The sequence below is a fragment of the Phymastichus coffea genome, unplaced genomic scaffold, assembly GCF_024137745.1.
Source record: "Phymastichus coffea isolate CEN01 unplaced genomic scaffold, Cenicafe_Pcof_1.1 PCOF00065, whole genome shotgun sequence".
NCBI lineage: Eukaryota > Metazoa > Arthropoda > Insecta > Hymenoptera > Eulophidae > Phymastichus > Phymastichus coffea.
In genome coordinates, this window is record NW_026706876.1 from 391,053 (window position 1) to 407,459 (window position 16,407).

The following is a 16,407-nucleotide window of genomic DNA, read 5'->3' on the forward strand; positions in this document are numbered from 1 at the left end:
CTTCTTCTATATTTTCAATGGAAAACAAAAGAGAGTTGAATAATTACACGATTCAATTTAATTACAACAATATAATAGGCATTGAATGAGAGATAATAACTCTGTAGTGATAGAGATTTCATAGATCGCTTTTTTTATTTTTCACCATCACTTTCGACTCGCATCAGCTACACACAATTGCCCGCTTGTTACATAGAAATCACAATTAATTTACACGCCAATCCACACAAAAAAAGATCGCCTTTCAAAATTAAGATATCCAAAAATGTCTCGAGGATTTGATGACGATAGGTATACAAACGAATTGAACATTCTTGTCTATGCTTCCTTTTTCTTTATTATTATTATCGCTCGATATCTGCATCTTTGGTAAGAGATTCAGAATCGTTTTTCACAAGAGAAAAGAAAGAAGCGCTTTACCCTTTTAGCGCACTTCTCGCTTGTTTCTTTTGAAAAAGACTATACAACATAACAAATATTTACTAGTATCAACATTGCGTATTTACAAAACCCTCGTTTTTTCCCTATAAACTTGATTAATTTATATATAAGGTAGTGTAATGCCAAAGTTACTTGATTAATAGAAATAATAAATGATTCTTCATTACTTGGTTTGTTACATAAATAAAAAATATAATATCTTTGTGATATACAATAATTAATGTTCCTAATCTAAGCAAACAGCGACTTGATGCGCATATTGAATATTCATTGATAGAGCATTAAGCATTTACACATTGTATTGGTTAAATTTTTTATAAATAAACTATGCAAAAAAATCTTGTTCACACAATATACATATACATGGAATTACTATATAGCGATCGTAAATCATCATCGTTTGAAGCTGTTGATACGAAATTGGATATAATTAATAAAAATCTCATCTAAATAATCTCCCATCCGTCAGAGGGCGAAAAACGAAAATTAATCATTGAGAAAAAACTAAATAAAACATATATAGTCAATTCAGATCTGTATGGCGTACATAATTATAGAGTTACAAAAATACGGTATAATAATCAATCGCACGATGATAATATTATTCCAACGGAAGTAAGTTCATTTCAATTGTTTACAATGGTCGAATTATCAAACCTGGCTATATGTATAGTAGTACACAGTATAAAATTCATCGAGAAACGCGTGTAGGTCGAGTGCTCTCGAGAAATTTGGCAATAAAACAGAAAAAAAACAACGAAGAGTTTACGACACATGTATGTCTCTCCTTGCCAAGTTCAGTCATTGACGAAAGAAAAAGCTAGGCCAGGCACCCATTAATAAAGGAACTCCTTGTTTTTCTCCGAAAAATTATTTGTTGGACTAGGCGTTGTTTGTCACTGACGGCAGACTACGCACTTGCCATACTATCAGATGGCTTTGCTCACCTTGCTCTTCCGCGGTCGATGCTACTATCGTGGACGTTCGACTTGACGAATCTTCCATCGTCTCTTCACCGTCACCTATAAAAGTAACAATCTACTTTAATTCCAGATTTTTCTATACGTAGTAACACCTTCATTTTCATAAATTAGTAGTTTAATCAACAATCTTAAATTCCTTTCTAAAATACTGAAAATGTAGTTTTGGATAATCTCCGTGATATTAATTTAGATGCAAAGAAATACTCTGTCTAAACGCAATAGACATTTTTCAAAATCCGACCCCCAGAGAGCATAGAAAATGAATAGACTTTCATTTTCTTCTTTACATTTTACAAAATTAAGCTCTTTAAGTTCTACTTAAGCTAGCTTCAATGAGAGTTGATGCAACCAATGTTAGAATGATTAGACATTATTATGCGTGAAAATAATTGCAATTTATAATTTTTTTAATTATAGATACTAAATTTCAGTTAATCGTGCCATTCCCATTCCATTTTTTGCAGTTAATCACCAGCTGCAATGATATAAATGGTAATTAAGCTTGTTATTAATGTTAGTCACTGTTCTAAATATACAAGTTAATATTTGTTTATTGACAGACATGCCCGTATGGTTAAGCGTAAAAACTATGTACAATATGCGATTGGCATAGAGCAAGTTTTAATGTGCATATTCTGGTACTCTCTGGGGGCATACCTGACTAATTGCCACACAATTAGATGCGTTGCCACATCACTCTCATCCTCAGCTTCATCCGCTAAAATGATAAGTACGTCGAGCAATTTTTTAAAAACACAGCTGCTTCTCGAAAGAGATTTTTAGTGATACATTTTTTCCAACGATTATGGTTTTTATCATTAAAGTCAATCATTTAATCAATTATTCTCATTATTAATCGATAGAGAAGGAAATCAGTATAATTGCTTACCAACTCTGAAGTCAATGTAACCTTCTCCCCCAGATAAAACAAGCATTGCTGGCTGCGTATTATCTGAAGCTGCGCTAGAACCACCATGGCCTACAAATAATCAGAACATTTATCGGTTAGTCATCAGCTTTAATTAGCAAGCACGTGATATTGGAATACTCCATTATCATACCTGGTACAGCAACGAACATTTTGACTGCGTCGCGATGTCCGTGGAAGCTAAGTTGTGCATGAGCCATGCTACAGTATGGAATGAAACTACCGGGAGTTATAACTCCGTGATCGGTAGTAAAAACCCTTACACCCACTCCTGGCGCGTCGCCTTTACCAGCGCCGGGTTGAACACGTGTCACAGCCATTGAACCACCTGCACCTAAAAGATCATCGTTTACTTAATATTTTTCTCTTTTAACTCTTAATAAAAGCAAAGCAGAATTCAATTACTTACTCTCAGAGAGAGGTACGGAAATGATAACGCCGTTTCCCGTGCCAATCCACAGTCTATTGGATGAGATGAGTAACGCAGTAATACGTACAAATGAGAATCCCAATTTACCAGTGCCAAGCATCTTACTGACATAGGGCTCGATATCAACATCTTGCAAATGCTGATAAGTGTAAGCATGATAAAGTCTTAACGTGGAATCTAATCGTATGCTAACCCATACACCCTCGCCGAGCCAAGCGAGCTGTCGAACTTGAGACTCGCGGCGTGGATGTGCGTCAACGGTGCACTGCAACCCATATTCACCTTTTACTTTCACACATTTCTCGTACTTACTATATTGTTGGCTTATTTTTGTATGATTTATTAGGTAATCGAAGCTTTGAAATACCTCGACAGTCAGTTTGACCGGGTCGATCACATGAATTTTGTTGCGATAACCACACCAAACGGTTTTACCAAGGACTACACTCATACACCTGATTGAGTGCTGCGGAGTTCCCAACGTTATCACGTGGTGTTGCGATAAGTTCCATTGGCCGTCGATACTTCGACGAAATACTGCTACAGTGCCGTCGGCAAGAGCGACTAGTACTCGACCTTGGATATGCCTACAGTTATAAAAAAATTTTACATCAATCAGTGAACATTTTCTTTTTTATTATTTTCGATACTTACACAATACCAAGAGCAGCGTCTTGCAGTTTAACCGAGTGTAAACACACGGACCATTTGGCAACGGCAGAATGAACGAACACATAGCCATCCTGAGCTCCAAGCCACATAGTCGGTTGAATTGAAGACATTTTTTTTATGGGAGCATCTTCGCTATCATCTTCCTCAGTTTTTTCATCATCGTCTATTACATTAACTTGAGAAGAATTCGACCGTAGAACATTTTTAACAAAGCTCACTTTTCCTAGATTCTCTGTTTCTGCATCAAAATCTTGACTTTGTGATTCTTCGTCCTCGTTACTTTTCTTCGATGGAGACTCATCTTCGATTTGTTTCGCTTCCGCTTGACTCAATTCCACTGAAAGAGCAGTTTCCGCATTATCATCGATTCTCTCGATTTCGGTAGCGTCTGTGGCAGTTTGGACATAATCGCTTTCTTTAGCACCCGGCACACTGGCAATACATAATAAATGGCTTTGGCAGACGTTGAATGCCTGCAGGATCTCGGCTGGATTGTTTGCGTCTATCACAGTCACTTTCGACATCTTTTGCGTGGACGTGCAGATCCATACGTATGAGCTCAATTGCTCTTCTAGTCGTTCGGCTTCTATTCTTCGTTGTTCACTCTCTTGCAACTCTTTGTCCAGATGCTCAATGGCATCTTCGGGTTTGTTCTCGCAACTCGTTTCTTGGGCTTCGGCTGCGTAAAAGACGCTTCCACCAACCATGCTGCCGCCGTCGCGCGTTTTACCTCCACTTAGATTAACACCTGCTCCACACCATATCTAAAAAAAATAGTAGTTTGAATTAGTACGTCGACAAAAAAAGTACAGAAAGAAAAAACGTAATTTAGTCTGAAATATTGACCTTCATCCCAGGTTCAGTCTCTTGCAGCGGTCGACAATAAACTGGCACTGGTACTGGTTGGCGTTGGGGAGCACTGGGTTTGCCCGGTAAACTCCAACCGTAAGCCTGTAGCCTTCCATCCTCCTTTCTAACATGAGCTCTAACTTGTCGGTATTGCTCCTTTCTTTCGTTTGCTCGTCTTGCTACCAACTTTTCTGATGACCTGTAATCACACATAGTGAATCGTGTCATGACATTTTATCTTTGTAAGTTATATTAGTTGAGAACCAGCACACACACAATTGCATCAAAAAAATAAAATTTATTAAGAATCTTGTTACGATAAAGTTAATGAGAGAATCTATTACTGAGTGTTCAAGAGAAATGTAAAGTGATATTACCTGTTACGATAAGTAAAAGCTGTATTTTCTGATGTGCAGGGTGGAAATAAAAGTGCAGATCCCGAATAGAGAAAAGATTCCAAAAGCAAAATTGTACAGCAATTGTCCAAATAATAATTATACGTTTTACACTTGTATCATAACTTATTTATATATTTCGTATCATTTTAAGTATAAACAAAGCGTTTATAAAATATAGAATAACATCGATATCCTTATTCACACAACGCATCGCTAATATAAATTATGTATACTTTCAATTATTTCTACAGTCAAATAAAATTCTAAATATCCACTTCAACATCGTACTACACATAAATGAACAAAATTTAGTTCTATATAGAAACCATAACAAGCATCGCTAAAGAAAAATGTGCAATAAAATAAAATAAAACAGTTTAGCAGCATTCACAGTACACAAAAAACACTGGAAGCTTATAAAAAGTTACTAATTAAAAATAACTGCACACACACCCACACACACATACATATATATATAAACGACGCGCATTTTAATTGAAAAGATTCATTATCCTCACATGGTGTCTCCTTGATCAAGAAAATCGTGACGACTCTTCAGCTGACGTCGACGCATCATATCCATTGGACCTGCTGGTACAACTTGATTCGCAGGTGCGCTGTAGCGAATGTGAGGTCCACGCACCAACGGCCCTCGATCTGCTGGACCCGTAAAGAGATTACTAAAACTAAATCAGAGAGATAGATATGATTATTCCTTTGAAACTATTAAATAGGTGTGATCCATTGTAAAATAAAAAAAATTACAATTTCCAAAAGGTTTGCTTTTGACCAGATATGCTCGCCGGATCAGTTTTACTAGCACGAATCATTTCTGTCCACCGAACGGCCTCCTGAAGTTCCATGAATCTTTCTTTATACTGATTTCTTTCCATCAGTACCCTAGCCATCTCAGCTCTCGTAAACCTTTTTCTTTGGGCCAAAGGAACCTCCTCTTCGTCGTCGCTTTTCGTTGCTTTGGTAGCGGCTTCCGCTTCATCTTTTAATTTTTTCAGTTCTTCTTCTAATGCTAATATACGCTGGCGCAGACGATCTTTCGTTTGATGGAGACTTCTTATTTCTTCCCTAAGTACTTCTTGTTCCCTAAAATTAAAATTTTATTTTATTGCAATGACAAAATAAATAAACTTCAAGATAAAACAACTTACCCGGTTAATTCATCGACTTTGACAATTAAATCATCTTTGACAATATTTAGAGCATTCCTAAAAATATTTTGAATTTAGTTAGATTCTAGAAGATTGAACAGACTTACACGTTTGGTAAACTAAACTTACTTTGTAGCTAACAGTTCATTATTTTCCATAATGAGATTTTCAACTTCTTTGCCCATACCTACAAGACATACATACACTCAATTAGATCATTGTTTTACGCAAATAACTACCAATTATCTTAACTTATTTACAAACATCTGTCAAGTCATAAAATAACTATATTCACAAAAATAGCTTTATATAACATCGAAAACAAGTATTATTTAACCTTGAAGATTATGATTCCTTACCGAAAAAGTTGTCATTAACTGCGCAGATGTAAGTTACACGTTGCATGCATCGTTTAATGAAGATTTCATGAGAACAGGATACAGCATTGTCACAAACAATAAATAAGATATCAGTTTGGTGGAGTTGTTAAAAGACATTTATAGGTGTATGAAAAAAACAACATGCTAATTGTTAAATAAACGTCACGTAAAATAATGTTTCTTTTGCTATTCAATCATTTTTTTAAGACAATCATCGTTACGAAGGAAATTCAAAAATTATAATCTTAATAATATTTTACACATACCAGATGAAGCATATTCGCCTGGATGAACCCAACTTCCTGTTAATATATTGACTGTGTTAGTTTTCATGCATTTGGCTGATGATAAAATATAAGAATAAAATTCTGTATACTATACATACCTGTGATATCAGCTCCTTCATCCATTTCTCCCAAAGCGTCGGCATCTTGAAAGCTGATCTCTTGATACAAAGTGTTTGCACTTCGTCGTTCTTCTCTTTCCGTGCGACTTCGTCCGCCTGGAGTTGTTGCTACTTTTTCTACTTTAGGAGACGTTGGCGTCGTCGCTACTGAAGGTTGCTCTGTTTCAGGACTTACAGCTTTAAATAATAAGTTTCATATAAATATGAATAATATTATTAGTAGGATCAAAGATTTATCTTATATCTACATTTTTCAGCAATTTTGTCTTGTGGCAACTGTTCTGTCATCGGACTCTTATCAGACAAATCAACAGGCATATCACTGCTGCTGTCCAACATTTCCGTTTTCAGATCTTCACCGCTTGGTGGACTTTCCTCGGGAATATCTTCGGCATTCATACTCGCCTCTAAACTTTGGAATCCATAGCTAAGAGGGCCGGAACTACGTGACATATGTTGCATACCAAGAGGAGGTAATCGACTAGGACCACGAGCGCTGGACGTCGAGTTCTCTAATCTTTCCGAACTTCCAACCAGCATTTTTGTTCTCTCCATATAGTCGACATGAGTTTTGAAAAGTTCGGTATATCGGTCATGCAATCGAGAATATTCACGCTTTAGTTCTGCTTCTTTTTCTTCAAGACGTACCACTAGAATTGAAAGTAGAATTTAGTCATCAAAAGTATAACGTGGATGTAACCTAATTTGCATAGTAATGAGTTGATCAATTGGCAATAAAAATAGAAAAGCAAATCATAATAGTAATTGATATATGATAAAATGAAAATGATTGAAAAAATTAAGCTGAACAAAAATAGACATAAAAAGCATGGTATGCTTAAAATGAATTTTGGAATTCCTCTTATCTTGTGAAATAAAAGCAGAAAAAAATCATAACTAAAAAAATAAACTCAAAATAATCTACTCTACTGGAAAGAGTGTTTCTTTGATTGGAGGCTTTGACATTTGTACCATGGTCGTGTGAGTTTTTAGTCTTGAGCTCCAACATTCTAACTATAGACTCTAAACTATCAATTTTTGAAAGTAATTCTTTGCGCTCATCTTCTGCTGCATCCTCTAACTCTAGAAGTTTCTGTGACAAACAATTTTGAAATTAATATTTTATTGAGCATATGACAGAAAAAGTTAATGAATTTAAAAACTCACTTGATCAGAAGTCTTTCTAAGTTGTTTTTCCCTCTCATATTGTGTAACAAGTTGTTCATTATCTTCCCTCAGTAACTCCAATTCAACTTCATGTTCTTGATTTTCTGTGTAAGCAATGTCTAAACACTCCAACACATTGACTAGTAATGGCATGAGTTCTTTGACAACATCCTCATCGTATCTAGCTATCATTCGTTCAAACTCTTGATATATACTACCAGCTAGTGACTGCACTTTTTCCGACATAACTACATGACTGTCTTCGTGTGTCCCATACACTGTCTCTTGATCCATTTTGATTTCTGCCATTTTGATAAAAATGGAGCAACAAACACTGTGATGAAAAATCAATAACTTGAATAGCAAATATATGGTTAAATTCTATATATAGCTAAATGAACAAAGTGATTATATCTATAGTGAGCACTTGGATGTTTGCCAAATATAAAAGAAAAACCTTCAAATACAGAGTAAAAGGTAAGTACTTTCTTTACATGTTTCAAAGTTTTCATTATTAATACTGAGGGTTATTTCTTTTAAGTGTAATCATACGGACACATACAAAAAATAACTGTGGAGAGTGCACAATCATGTCGTCAACTACAAAGAAAAATGGAAACAAAAGCACAGTAAAATTTGCAGACTTATCAGAAAAACACAAAGAATAATGATAATAAAAGCTGTACTTGATACCTTGGCAACTCGATTTGCAGCAGAGATGAGAGAATATAAAGATTTGAATCACAGGTAAGTAAACGCACACAAGCACTTGGCAGACGTTTCTCCTAATCCAATTGATTGACGCACTGATTCATGTTTCGTATAGCCACCTGCTCACCGTTATAATGCGTGTACGATGTATCGTAAAAGGCCGTAGCAGTACGTCAAGACATACTTTGTCGATAAGTAAAGAGTAGTGTCAGTGCTCGTAGCGTTGGAAATAATCAACGCCGAGTGTTGTCCTCCGAGGACGATAGTCCTCATCGCTGTCGTCAGGACTCCCAGCTGTGTGTCCGCTACTGCATCGTGCCTGATCGTGCACTATGGTCACGGTCCGTCGTTGTCGTTCGATTTGCTTCAACACCCAACCAAAAGTGCTGGATGGTATACGACGTCGTGTCAGCACTCAGCAGGCACAGCACTACTGCTGTTATTTTATTCTTTTCTTCTCTCTCTCTTCTCGATTTTTTTCGTGTTGCCTCTCGGACAGTAGTAGCACTAGCACGCAAAAGACACTATCATGAAACTGTGAATAAACCAAATAGTATGTGTCGCGCATTACCAACAGCTGATCAATATCTACAATATATTGTTTTCCAATAAATAATTGCATCTTCGTTATTGCAGATATCTCGGAGTACGAAATGAATAATTGACTTGATTTTATACTCGCGTTGAGAAACTATTAACTAACTATAGAGAGTTAAGAGTCGGTATAATCGCGTACGTTAAGACTGATGCCCAGACGGTATATGTGTATAAAAGACTCCGAAATGACCGAAACATGAACATCACAACCTTATATAAAAAGGGGATATCACTAATAATCGGCGGCGGTTTTCTCAAGAAGAAAATTAAGTTTTATTTGTGATAATGTAAAGTTTTTCTAATTTATGATACGATACTTCGCGAATGTATAGTGTCCATGTCGTTTACTTTTTCCAGCTTTTCACTAATTTGCATATGCGTTTTATTGATGCATTCTTGATCGCAGATATTAGTTGCTATATATTAATCTGAATGACAATATTTTTGAGAAATATTAGATGATTAAGTAATCTAAACTTGTTAAATATTAGTCTAAGTAATTAACAACATATTTTATCTGTAGCGTTGTTATATGCATGCATTCTGTATAATAAAAAATTACAAATTGAAATACTTTTATTAGGTATATGAACTTAAATATCAGTGCATATATCCAATGTGGATAACATTTTACTAAAGGACTCAATGTAAGTTAATTACATTCTTGTTTTTCATTATTTAATTTATTTACCATGATTGTTTTTAAATTCGTGAACCAGATGGCAATATATTACATACTTTTCATGTATTACTTTATATTTTTATAATTAATATTGAAGATCATACATGTTTTCTAAAATAATAAATTTAAAAATTACGAAGTATAAAATTATAATTTATACTTAATATTATACCTTTAAATGAGATCTGGAACTTTATAAATAACTGATTATACATGTACTTTTTTTATTTTTGTACAGTCGGTCTAAAACTATATGCTTAATTTTTTCCTTCAGTAATTATTTTTTTGTTTAAGTTAGAATCTGTGCGATCTTTTCCGGCAGGTCAGAATTTTATATAGACCCGATGTCTTCGTGTTCGAGAAGCAAGATGCGCGTAAAGCCGATTCAGCTTCCGTCGACGAGCCAACAGCTTTGTCGCAACAGGGAATTCCTCAATCGGTTTTAAGAATGAAATCAATCTTTTTGTTTTTTCGTATTGGGCTCTTTTGTCATCCGGTCACGGGAGTCCAGTGAAGCACCAATACCCTAAGTCAATTCGCTCTGGTTCGAAAGAAAATCGTTAAAGAATACTTGTGTAACTTCTCTCGTTTAGCGGCGAAATTCATTCGCTATCGGAGATCTTCACGTCAAGTGTGGTTGGATGACCAGAGCAGAAGTACCCGATCAAGCTCGCCCGCTCTTATACGTTTTCGATGTGGTGCGCCTTATTTACATTTGCACTTAAGCCCATCGCTAATCCTTTTCTCCTAATCTTGCTGCAGCACCTGCCGTGTTATTGTCTCTTAATCTTTTGTTTATTGTTATGCGCGATCGATGTTTATGTCTGTTACGAATCTTGTATTACAATGATTCTAAGTTATTTAGTTGTTTTACATATCGATTTTTCTTGTCATTTGAGTCACTTCACAAAGTTATGATTTTCATTTTTAATTTTAATTTTCTTTTATCAGCTCAAGTCAACCAATCACAGGCAAGAATTTGGCTCGAACGGACTTGGTGAATGTTACACATACAGCCGCGTAACAGTGTATGTATGCGTAAGGTATCTGCCCCGCATGCCTGCCCGATGATTAATTCGCAATCTGCGAAGTTTAAAATCAAAATTATTTTTGACGATTGTGGATTGAACATAGATGTACCATAAATTAGTTTTTTTGGGCAAATTATGGGGGCACGACTTGCCGAAATGCAAGTCCTTAACCTAATCTCCTTTCGTGTCATCGATATACTTAATCGTCAAAAATAAATCGGATTTTGAACTTCGCGGGTTGCGTATTCATGTCCAGCAAAGTAACTTGATGCTTAATCGGTGGTGCTATTGTGGTGGTCAATACACAGTGGCTTAGGCATATACATTGGCTGACGGTTAACCGCGAAATGATGTGTTGAAAAGTGACAGCGAAGACGACAAAGAACCATTCACTATTGAAGATTACGTCTGCTTTACTTTTGCCTCTCACTCTCTCTCTCTCCCTCTCTCTCTCTCTCTCTCTCTCTCTCTCTCTCTCTCTATATATATATATATATATATATATATATATATATATATATATCTATCTCTTTTTCTCTCTCTCTCTCACTCTCTCTACTGCCAGTTCTGCAGTGTGTGTAATATACAGCAAAGATATGCGCGCGGAGGCTTAACTTTCCGATTACTCATAGCCATTATCCCAAGAGTGAGAGCGCAGGGCTTCGAGTATCGTTCAATGTTACAGATTACAGGGAATTTTTGTGCAAACAACGACTATTTAGATACGCGGATAAAATAACCATCGGAACGAGGTCTGGGCTAATGAAAAATGCCGCTAGCAACACTCACTGTACCCTGGAATCATGAACAAGTCGTAGTCAATGAAAAGGTGAGCCTTTAATAATACATCAATTATTGTCCGCTCGCAAAAAATACTTTTTTTACTTTTTTCTTATCTCTGATGGATGTTAGATTTTTTCATTTCTTCTTTTAGTGTTTGATATGTGAGAGAAAAAAATATGTTGGTTGCTAGGTTGAATATATTTTTTATTTATTGGTTCTTTTGTGAATAAATTAAAATTACCAAGCTCACCTCTTGTTTTCCTTTTTTTTTTTGATAACAGCAGAGTACCTCAGAGATCTTGCCCGCTGAAAGCCAAGAAGATCATATAGGAGCTAAGAATGCTATGGATTCTCAGTCAAATGGTTGCTCGGAATCCCATGAGATTGAAGTTAAAGATGTGGTTCGAGAAGGACATGAAAAAGCTGAACCTAAACATTTTGAACTGCTTAAAGTTTTAGGACAAGGTTCCTTTGGAAAAGTGAGATATTTATATTTGTATATGCAATCTTTATCTTCAATGTTTTAATGTAAGATTAATAAAATATTGAATATTATAGGTATTTTTAGTTAGAAAAACTGTGGGTAAGGATAAGGGAACTTTATATGCCATGAAAGTCCTTAAAAAAGCTACTCTGAAAGGTATTTTCATTCTATAATTTTTCAATTATCACAAAAACAATAAGTTAATACTTGATCTTTATTGTTTTTCCAGTTCGAGATAGAGTTAGAACCAAAATGGAAAGAAATATTCTAGTCGATGTTGAGCATCCTTTCATAGTACGTTTACATTATGCTTTTCAAACAGAAGGAAAACTTTACTTAATACTTGATTTTTTAAGAGGAGGTGATCTATTCTCCAGGTTATCTAAACAGGTTTGAGAAATATAAGACATTTGTATGAGAATCAAAATTTAATCATTAACATTTTATTGACTTTATTTTACAGCTAATGTTCACTGAAGAAGATGTGAAATTTTACTTAGCAGAACTTGCTCTTGCCTTAGATCATGTACACAGCCTTGGAATAATATATAGAGATTTAAAGCCAGAAAAGTGAGACATAATTAAGCTCTTTACATTAAAGAAACCGATAAATATTCAATTTGATGATAATTATTTCTTTTTTTCAGTATTTTACTTGATACAGAAGGCCACATTGCCTTAACAGATTTTGGATTAAGTAAACAACCGCTTGATGACACACAAACATATTCATTTTGTGGTACTGTGGAGTATATGGCTCCAGAAATTGTTAATAGGAAAGGCCATTCATTTGCTGCTGATTGGTGGAGTTTTGGAGTGTTAATGGTATTTCTTGTTTGACTCCTGTTATCCTGATGTTCTGTAAACAAATGTAATGTATCAAATTATTTCTTTTTACTTTTCAGTTTGAAATGTTAACAGGTGCATTGCCATTTCAAGGATCAAATCGTAAAGAAACTATGACCCAAATCCTCAAGGCCAAATTAGGTATGCCTCAAGAGATATCCCCAGAAGCGCAGGCGCTTCTGCGTGTTTTATTCAAAAGGAATCCTGTGAATAGATTGGGTTCAAGTAAGTGTACACATTCAACTCTTCAGAAGAGCATTTTTGGATGAGAGATTTGTTTTCAATTATAGGGGGTATTGATGAAATAAAGCAACATGTATTTTTCGAAACTATTGACTGGGACAAACTCTTCAGAAAAGAAATAAAGCCGCCATTCAAGCCCGCCGTGAGTCAAGAGGATGACGCCTTCTACTTCGATAATGAATTTACATGCAAGACACCGAAAGGTACATAATCTGTGATTCATATCATATCAGGGACATAATTTTCAAGATCTAATGAGTATTTATACAAAGATTCCAATTCCTACAGATTCACCAGGAGTGCCACCAAGTGCAACCGCACATGAACTATTTCGAGGATTTAGTTTCGTAGCCCCGTGCCTACTTGAAGATAGTAATGTTTGTATAGAAAACAAACAGTGTGAAAATGTAACTAATACCTTCCCAATCTACGTTAATCCCATTAGCATAACAGACGAGTATGACTTTAAGCAGGAAATAGGCAAAGGTAGTTACAGTACAGTCTATTTGGCTGTCCACAAGGCCACAAAAGCAGAATATGCCATCAAAGTAAGTAATATACGAAATTTATATCTGTGCCTTCTTTGCTTATTGCACTTTATCGATTGCTTAACATGTCTATTTTCTGCTGTCCATCAACAGGTAATCGATAGGAAAAAGCGTGACCCTGCCGAAGAGATAGAGATATTGTTGCGCTACGGGCGTCATCCGCACATTGTTACGCTGAAAGCGCTTCACGAGGATGAAAGGCATGTTTACCTTGTACTTGAACTTTTGCGCGGTGGTGAGCTTCTCGACCGGATGCTACAGCGACGCAACTTTACTGAAGCCGAGGCTGCTGAAGTTATGTATACGATAACATGCGTCGTACAGTATCTTCATGATAACGGAGTAGGACAACAAATTTATGTCACAATATCTTTTTTCTATGAATTCGCGATGCTATACGTTTTTTGTTGTCGTAGGTGGTTCATCGCGATATAAAGCCTTCAAACATTTTGTATACCAAGCCTGGTTATAACCCTTCAACGTTGTGCATCTGTGATCTTGGTTTTGCTAAGCAACTTCGGGCGGAAAATGGCCTACTCATGACGCCATGTTATACGGCTAATTTTGTTGCTCCAGAAGTGCTGAAGCGACAAGGATATGACGCTGCGTGTGATATTTGGTCGCTTGGCATTTTACTATACATCATGTTATCAGGGTAAGTATTTGTCTATTATTTCATAAGTGAGAACAATGTTTTACCAAAACTTTTCTTAATTATATAAATGAAATTAATGTAGAAGAATACCGTTTCCTAATACACCTGGAGACACAGCAAACGACATATTAGATAGAATCGGACGTGGATATATTGATATGGAAACAGGCGTTTGGTGCCAAATTTCGAATGAAGCAAAAGAATTAGTTAAGCGTATGTTACACGTCGATCCAACGCGAAGACCTACGGCAGGTCAAATACTGATGCATCCGTGGTTAGTCAATCGGCATCGTCTACCTCTCAACCTTTTACCTGACATCACTAAAGATGCATTAACTATTAAGGTAAAACTCACAATTTACATTACATATTCATATATACAGTACATAAAAATATGTTTTGAATATTTTCTTTTATTACTTAGAACGCCGTGGCAGCAACTTACCAAGCCATGTCAAATAGTCCGCGATTACCTATTATCGGTCCAGTAGTCATGTCCGAGTTGGCACGTCGCCGAACTCAAGCCAAAATGTCAGCGAACATTCACGTCTGAAGTTGATGCTCAAACAATGGGTTCGACTCTCGCCATTATTCACCAATATTAATCTGAGCAGTGGTGATATATTGTAGTCGCACCCAATCGATTGTGCATTTTTTGCTTCAACTTTTATTGCTTCGACAATGAGAAAGCGTACATATACATTTGTTGTCATTTTTCAAATCCTATACAAATACGAGCCTTCGCTGGAATTTCCATGTAAGTTTAAGAAGTGCCAGAATTATGTGATATTTAATTTATCTTCATGTTTAGTTTACAATTACATTTTACATTTATATAACAAATAAAAATCTTCAAAACACTATATATATATATAAAACTTTTGTTTTCCATTTAAAAGCGGTTCATGTAAATAAAATGTAGTTAGCTATCCGTAAATGTATTTATACAATTTATAGTATTTGTGCAATATTATTTGTCTCTTGAATAGCGCTGAGTAATTATACTTGACTCTTCCAATTGCTTTTTAGTCATTTTTCGAATTAATTTTAACATATCAATTTGCGATTTTGAAACTTCAATGTTTCCCATGAGATATAAATTGGTGTTTTGAACATTTTCTTCTGAATCGTATCTATTATAAATTTGTACGTATAAAAAAGTACATTATAATGTGACATTAAGAAGTATGTACAATCGTTATTAACTCCAACAGAATCATTAAAAAATCGTAAATTTTAAAAGACTTGATTAAAAGTCAATAGCACTGATGCAATTATTATACGAAACAATTGTTAAATTTCTTATATAATAACAATAACATACAAGTTTATTATTGATCTCGCAGTACCTGTAGATCAATGTTCAAGATACATATTGCCATAAAGCCTCCGTAAAAAGGTTGTTGTTATATTCGTATATATTTTTATACGGAAGCTAAGAGAGAGCGAGAGAGAGAATCAAAGATAACAGAGAAAAAACAGATACGTTTATTCTTGAACTAAGACAAACAAAACAACCAATCTCTGCGAGTAAAATTTAGCTAGATATATTATATATGTGAAATTTCGTTTTATACATACCTTTTACTTTGTGAACTTGATTAAATACTCGCGTGCTTGTCAGCTCGCAGCTATATCCTGTGACCTATATTATTACTTACTTGCCATTTGACACATACACATATACACACATACACGCATACATACATCATATCCCAGGAAAGAATGTCTTTAAGTGTCGTTCGAAGAAAAATTAAAACATAGTATGTATCCATTTACCAATGTATATTATATATTTATAGCTCTGCAGAGCCAACATAAAGTGAAATCTTTGAATCAAACGTTAAAATCATTAAAAAATTCTGTATTTTGAAATCGTTTGAAATATATAATTCTACATGTGAATCAAACATTGTCATTCATTTATCCTTCATTCATACGAATACGAGACAAGACAAAGTACACCTTGATTAAATTTAAAAAGTCCGCGAAAGTCAAAGTTTGCAA

The 16,407-nt window shown here is 35.2% G+C and overlaps 3 protein-coding genes across 7 annotated transcripts in view; 1 reads left to right on the forward strand and 2 right to left on the reverse strand.

Annotated features, from left to right (window-relative positions):
• Nucleotides 1–65: 65 nt before the first annotated feature.
• On the reverse strand, nt 66–9,030 carry LOC131667361 (JNK-interacting protein 3). 2 transcript variants are annotated; one of them, XM_058940726.1, is made up of 17 exons: nt 8,514–9,030; nt 7,821–8,154; nt 7,626–7,746; nt 6,902–7,303; nt 6,633–6,830; nt 6,514–6,549; nt 5,997–6,054; nt 5,868–5,924; nt 5,467–5,802; nt 5,220–5,387; nt 4,301–4,502; nt 3,437–4,218; nt 3,150–3,369; nt 2,762–3,047; nt 2,486–2,686; nt 2,314–2,403; nt 66–1,463 (listed from the first exon to the last, which is right to left on the reverse strand). In XM_058940726.1, exons 2-17 carry the CDS (start codon nt 8,127–8,129, stop codon nt 1,324–1,326), a joined length of 3,606 nt encoding a protein of 1,201 aa, XP_058796709.1. In that variant the 5' UTR covers nt 8,130–8,154; nt 8,514–9,030; the 3' UTR covers nt 66–1,323. The 2 variants fall into 2 exon arrangements, with proteins under 2 accessions (XP_058796709.1, XP_058796711.1); XM_058940728.1 differs by lacking the exon at nt 6,514–6,549.
• Nucleotides 9,031–11,137: 2,107 nt separating this feature from the next.
• LOC131667353 (ribosomal protein S6 kinase 2 beta) lies at nt 11,138–16,299 on the forward strand. 4 transcript variants are annotated; one of them, XM_058940703.1, is made up of 14 exons: nt 11,138–11,247; nt 11,474–11,670; nt 11,906–12,103; nt 12,183–12,264; nt 12,338–12,498; nt 12,572–12,678; nt 12,756–12,933; nt 13,014–13,179; nt 13,245–13,400; nt 13,486–13,745; nt 13,839–14,087; nt 14,162–14,400; nt 14,483–14,744; nt 14,825–16,299. In XM_058940703.1, the coding sequence occupies exons 2-14, from the start codon at nt 11,611–11,613 to the stop codon at nt 14,951–14,953; spliced, it is 2,247 nt and encodes a 748-aa protein (XP_058796686.1). In that variant the 5' UTR covers nt 11,138–11,247; nt 11,474–11,610; the 3' UTR covers nt 14,954–16,299. The 4 variants fall into 4 exon arrangements, with proteins under 4 accessions (XP_058796686.1, XP_058796687.1, XP_058796685.1 ...); XM_058940704.1 differs by having other exon boundaries at nt 11,145–11,247; nt 11,527–11,670; XM_058940702.1 differs by lacking the exon at nt 11,138–11,247 and having other exon boundaries at nt 11,407–11,670.
• The window catches only part of LOC131667354 (Bardet-Biedl syndrome 4 protein), a 73,881-nt gene continuing 70,309 nt past the window's right edge, over nt 12,836–16,407 (reverse strand). The window contains exon 11 of the mRNA XM_058940709.1: nt 12,836–12,967. The gene's annotated coding sequence lies outside the window, so the exon portion shown is untranslated. The remainder of the gene's footprint in view (nt 12,968–16,407) is intronic.

What these genes read in the sequence shown, in the direction of transcription:
- LOC131667361 (XM_058940726.1), bottom strand. Translation starts at nt 8,129, where the DNA reads ATGGCAGAAATCAAAATGGATCAAGAGACAGTGTATGGGACACACGAA. An exon ending in AAGCAAACCTTTTGGAAATT is followed by an intron (nt 5,388 to 5,466) that starts GTAATTTTTTTT and finishes TCTCTGATTTAG; the next exon opens with TTTTAGTAATCTCTTTACGG. An exon ending in CTTGATCAAGGAGACACCAT is followed by an intron (nt 4,503 to 5,219) that starts GTGAGGATAATG and finishes GTGTGATTACAG; the next exon opens with GTCATCAGAAAAGTTGGTAG.
- LOC131667353 (XM_058940703.1), top strand. Translation starts at nt 11,611, where the DNA reads ATGCCGCTAGCAACACTCACTGTACCCTGGAATCATGAACAAGTCGTA. An exon ending in AAGCAGAATATGCCATCAAA is followed by an intron (nt 13,746 to 13,838) that starts GTAAGTAATATA and finishes GTCCATCAACAG; the next exon opens with GTAATCGATAGGAAAAAGCG. An exon ending in CTATACATCATGTTATCAGG is followed by an intron (nt 14,401 to 14,482) that starts GTAAGTATTTGT and finishes AAATTAATGTAG; the next exon opens with AAGAATACCGTTTCCTAATA.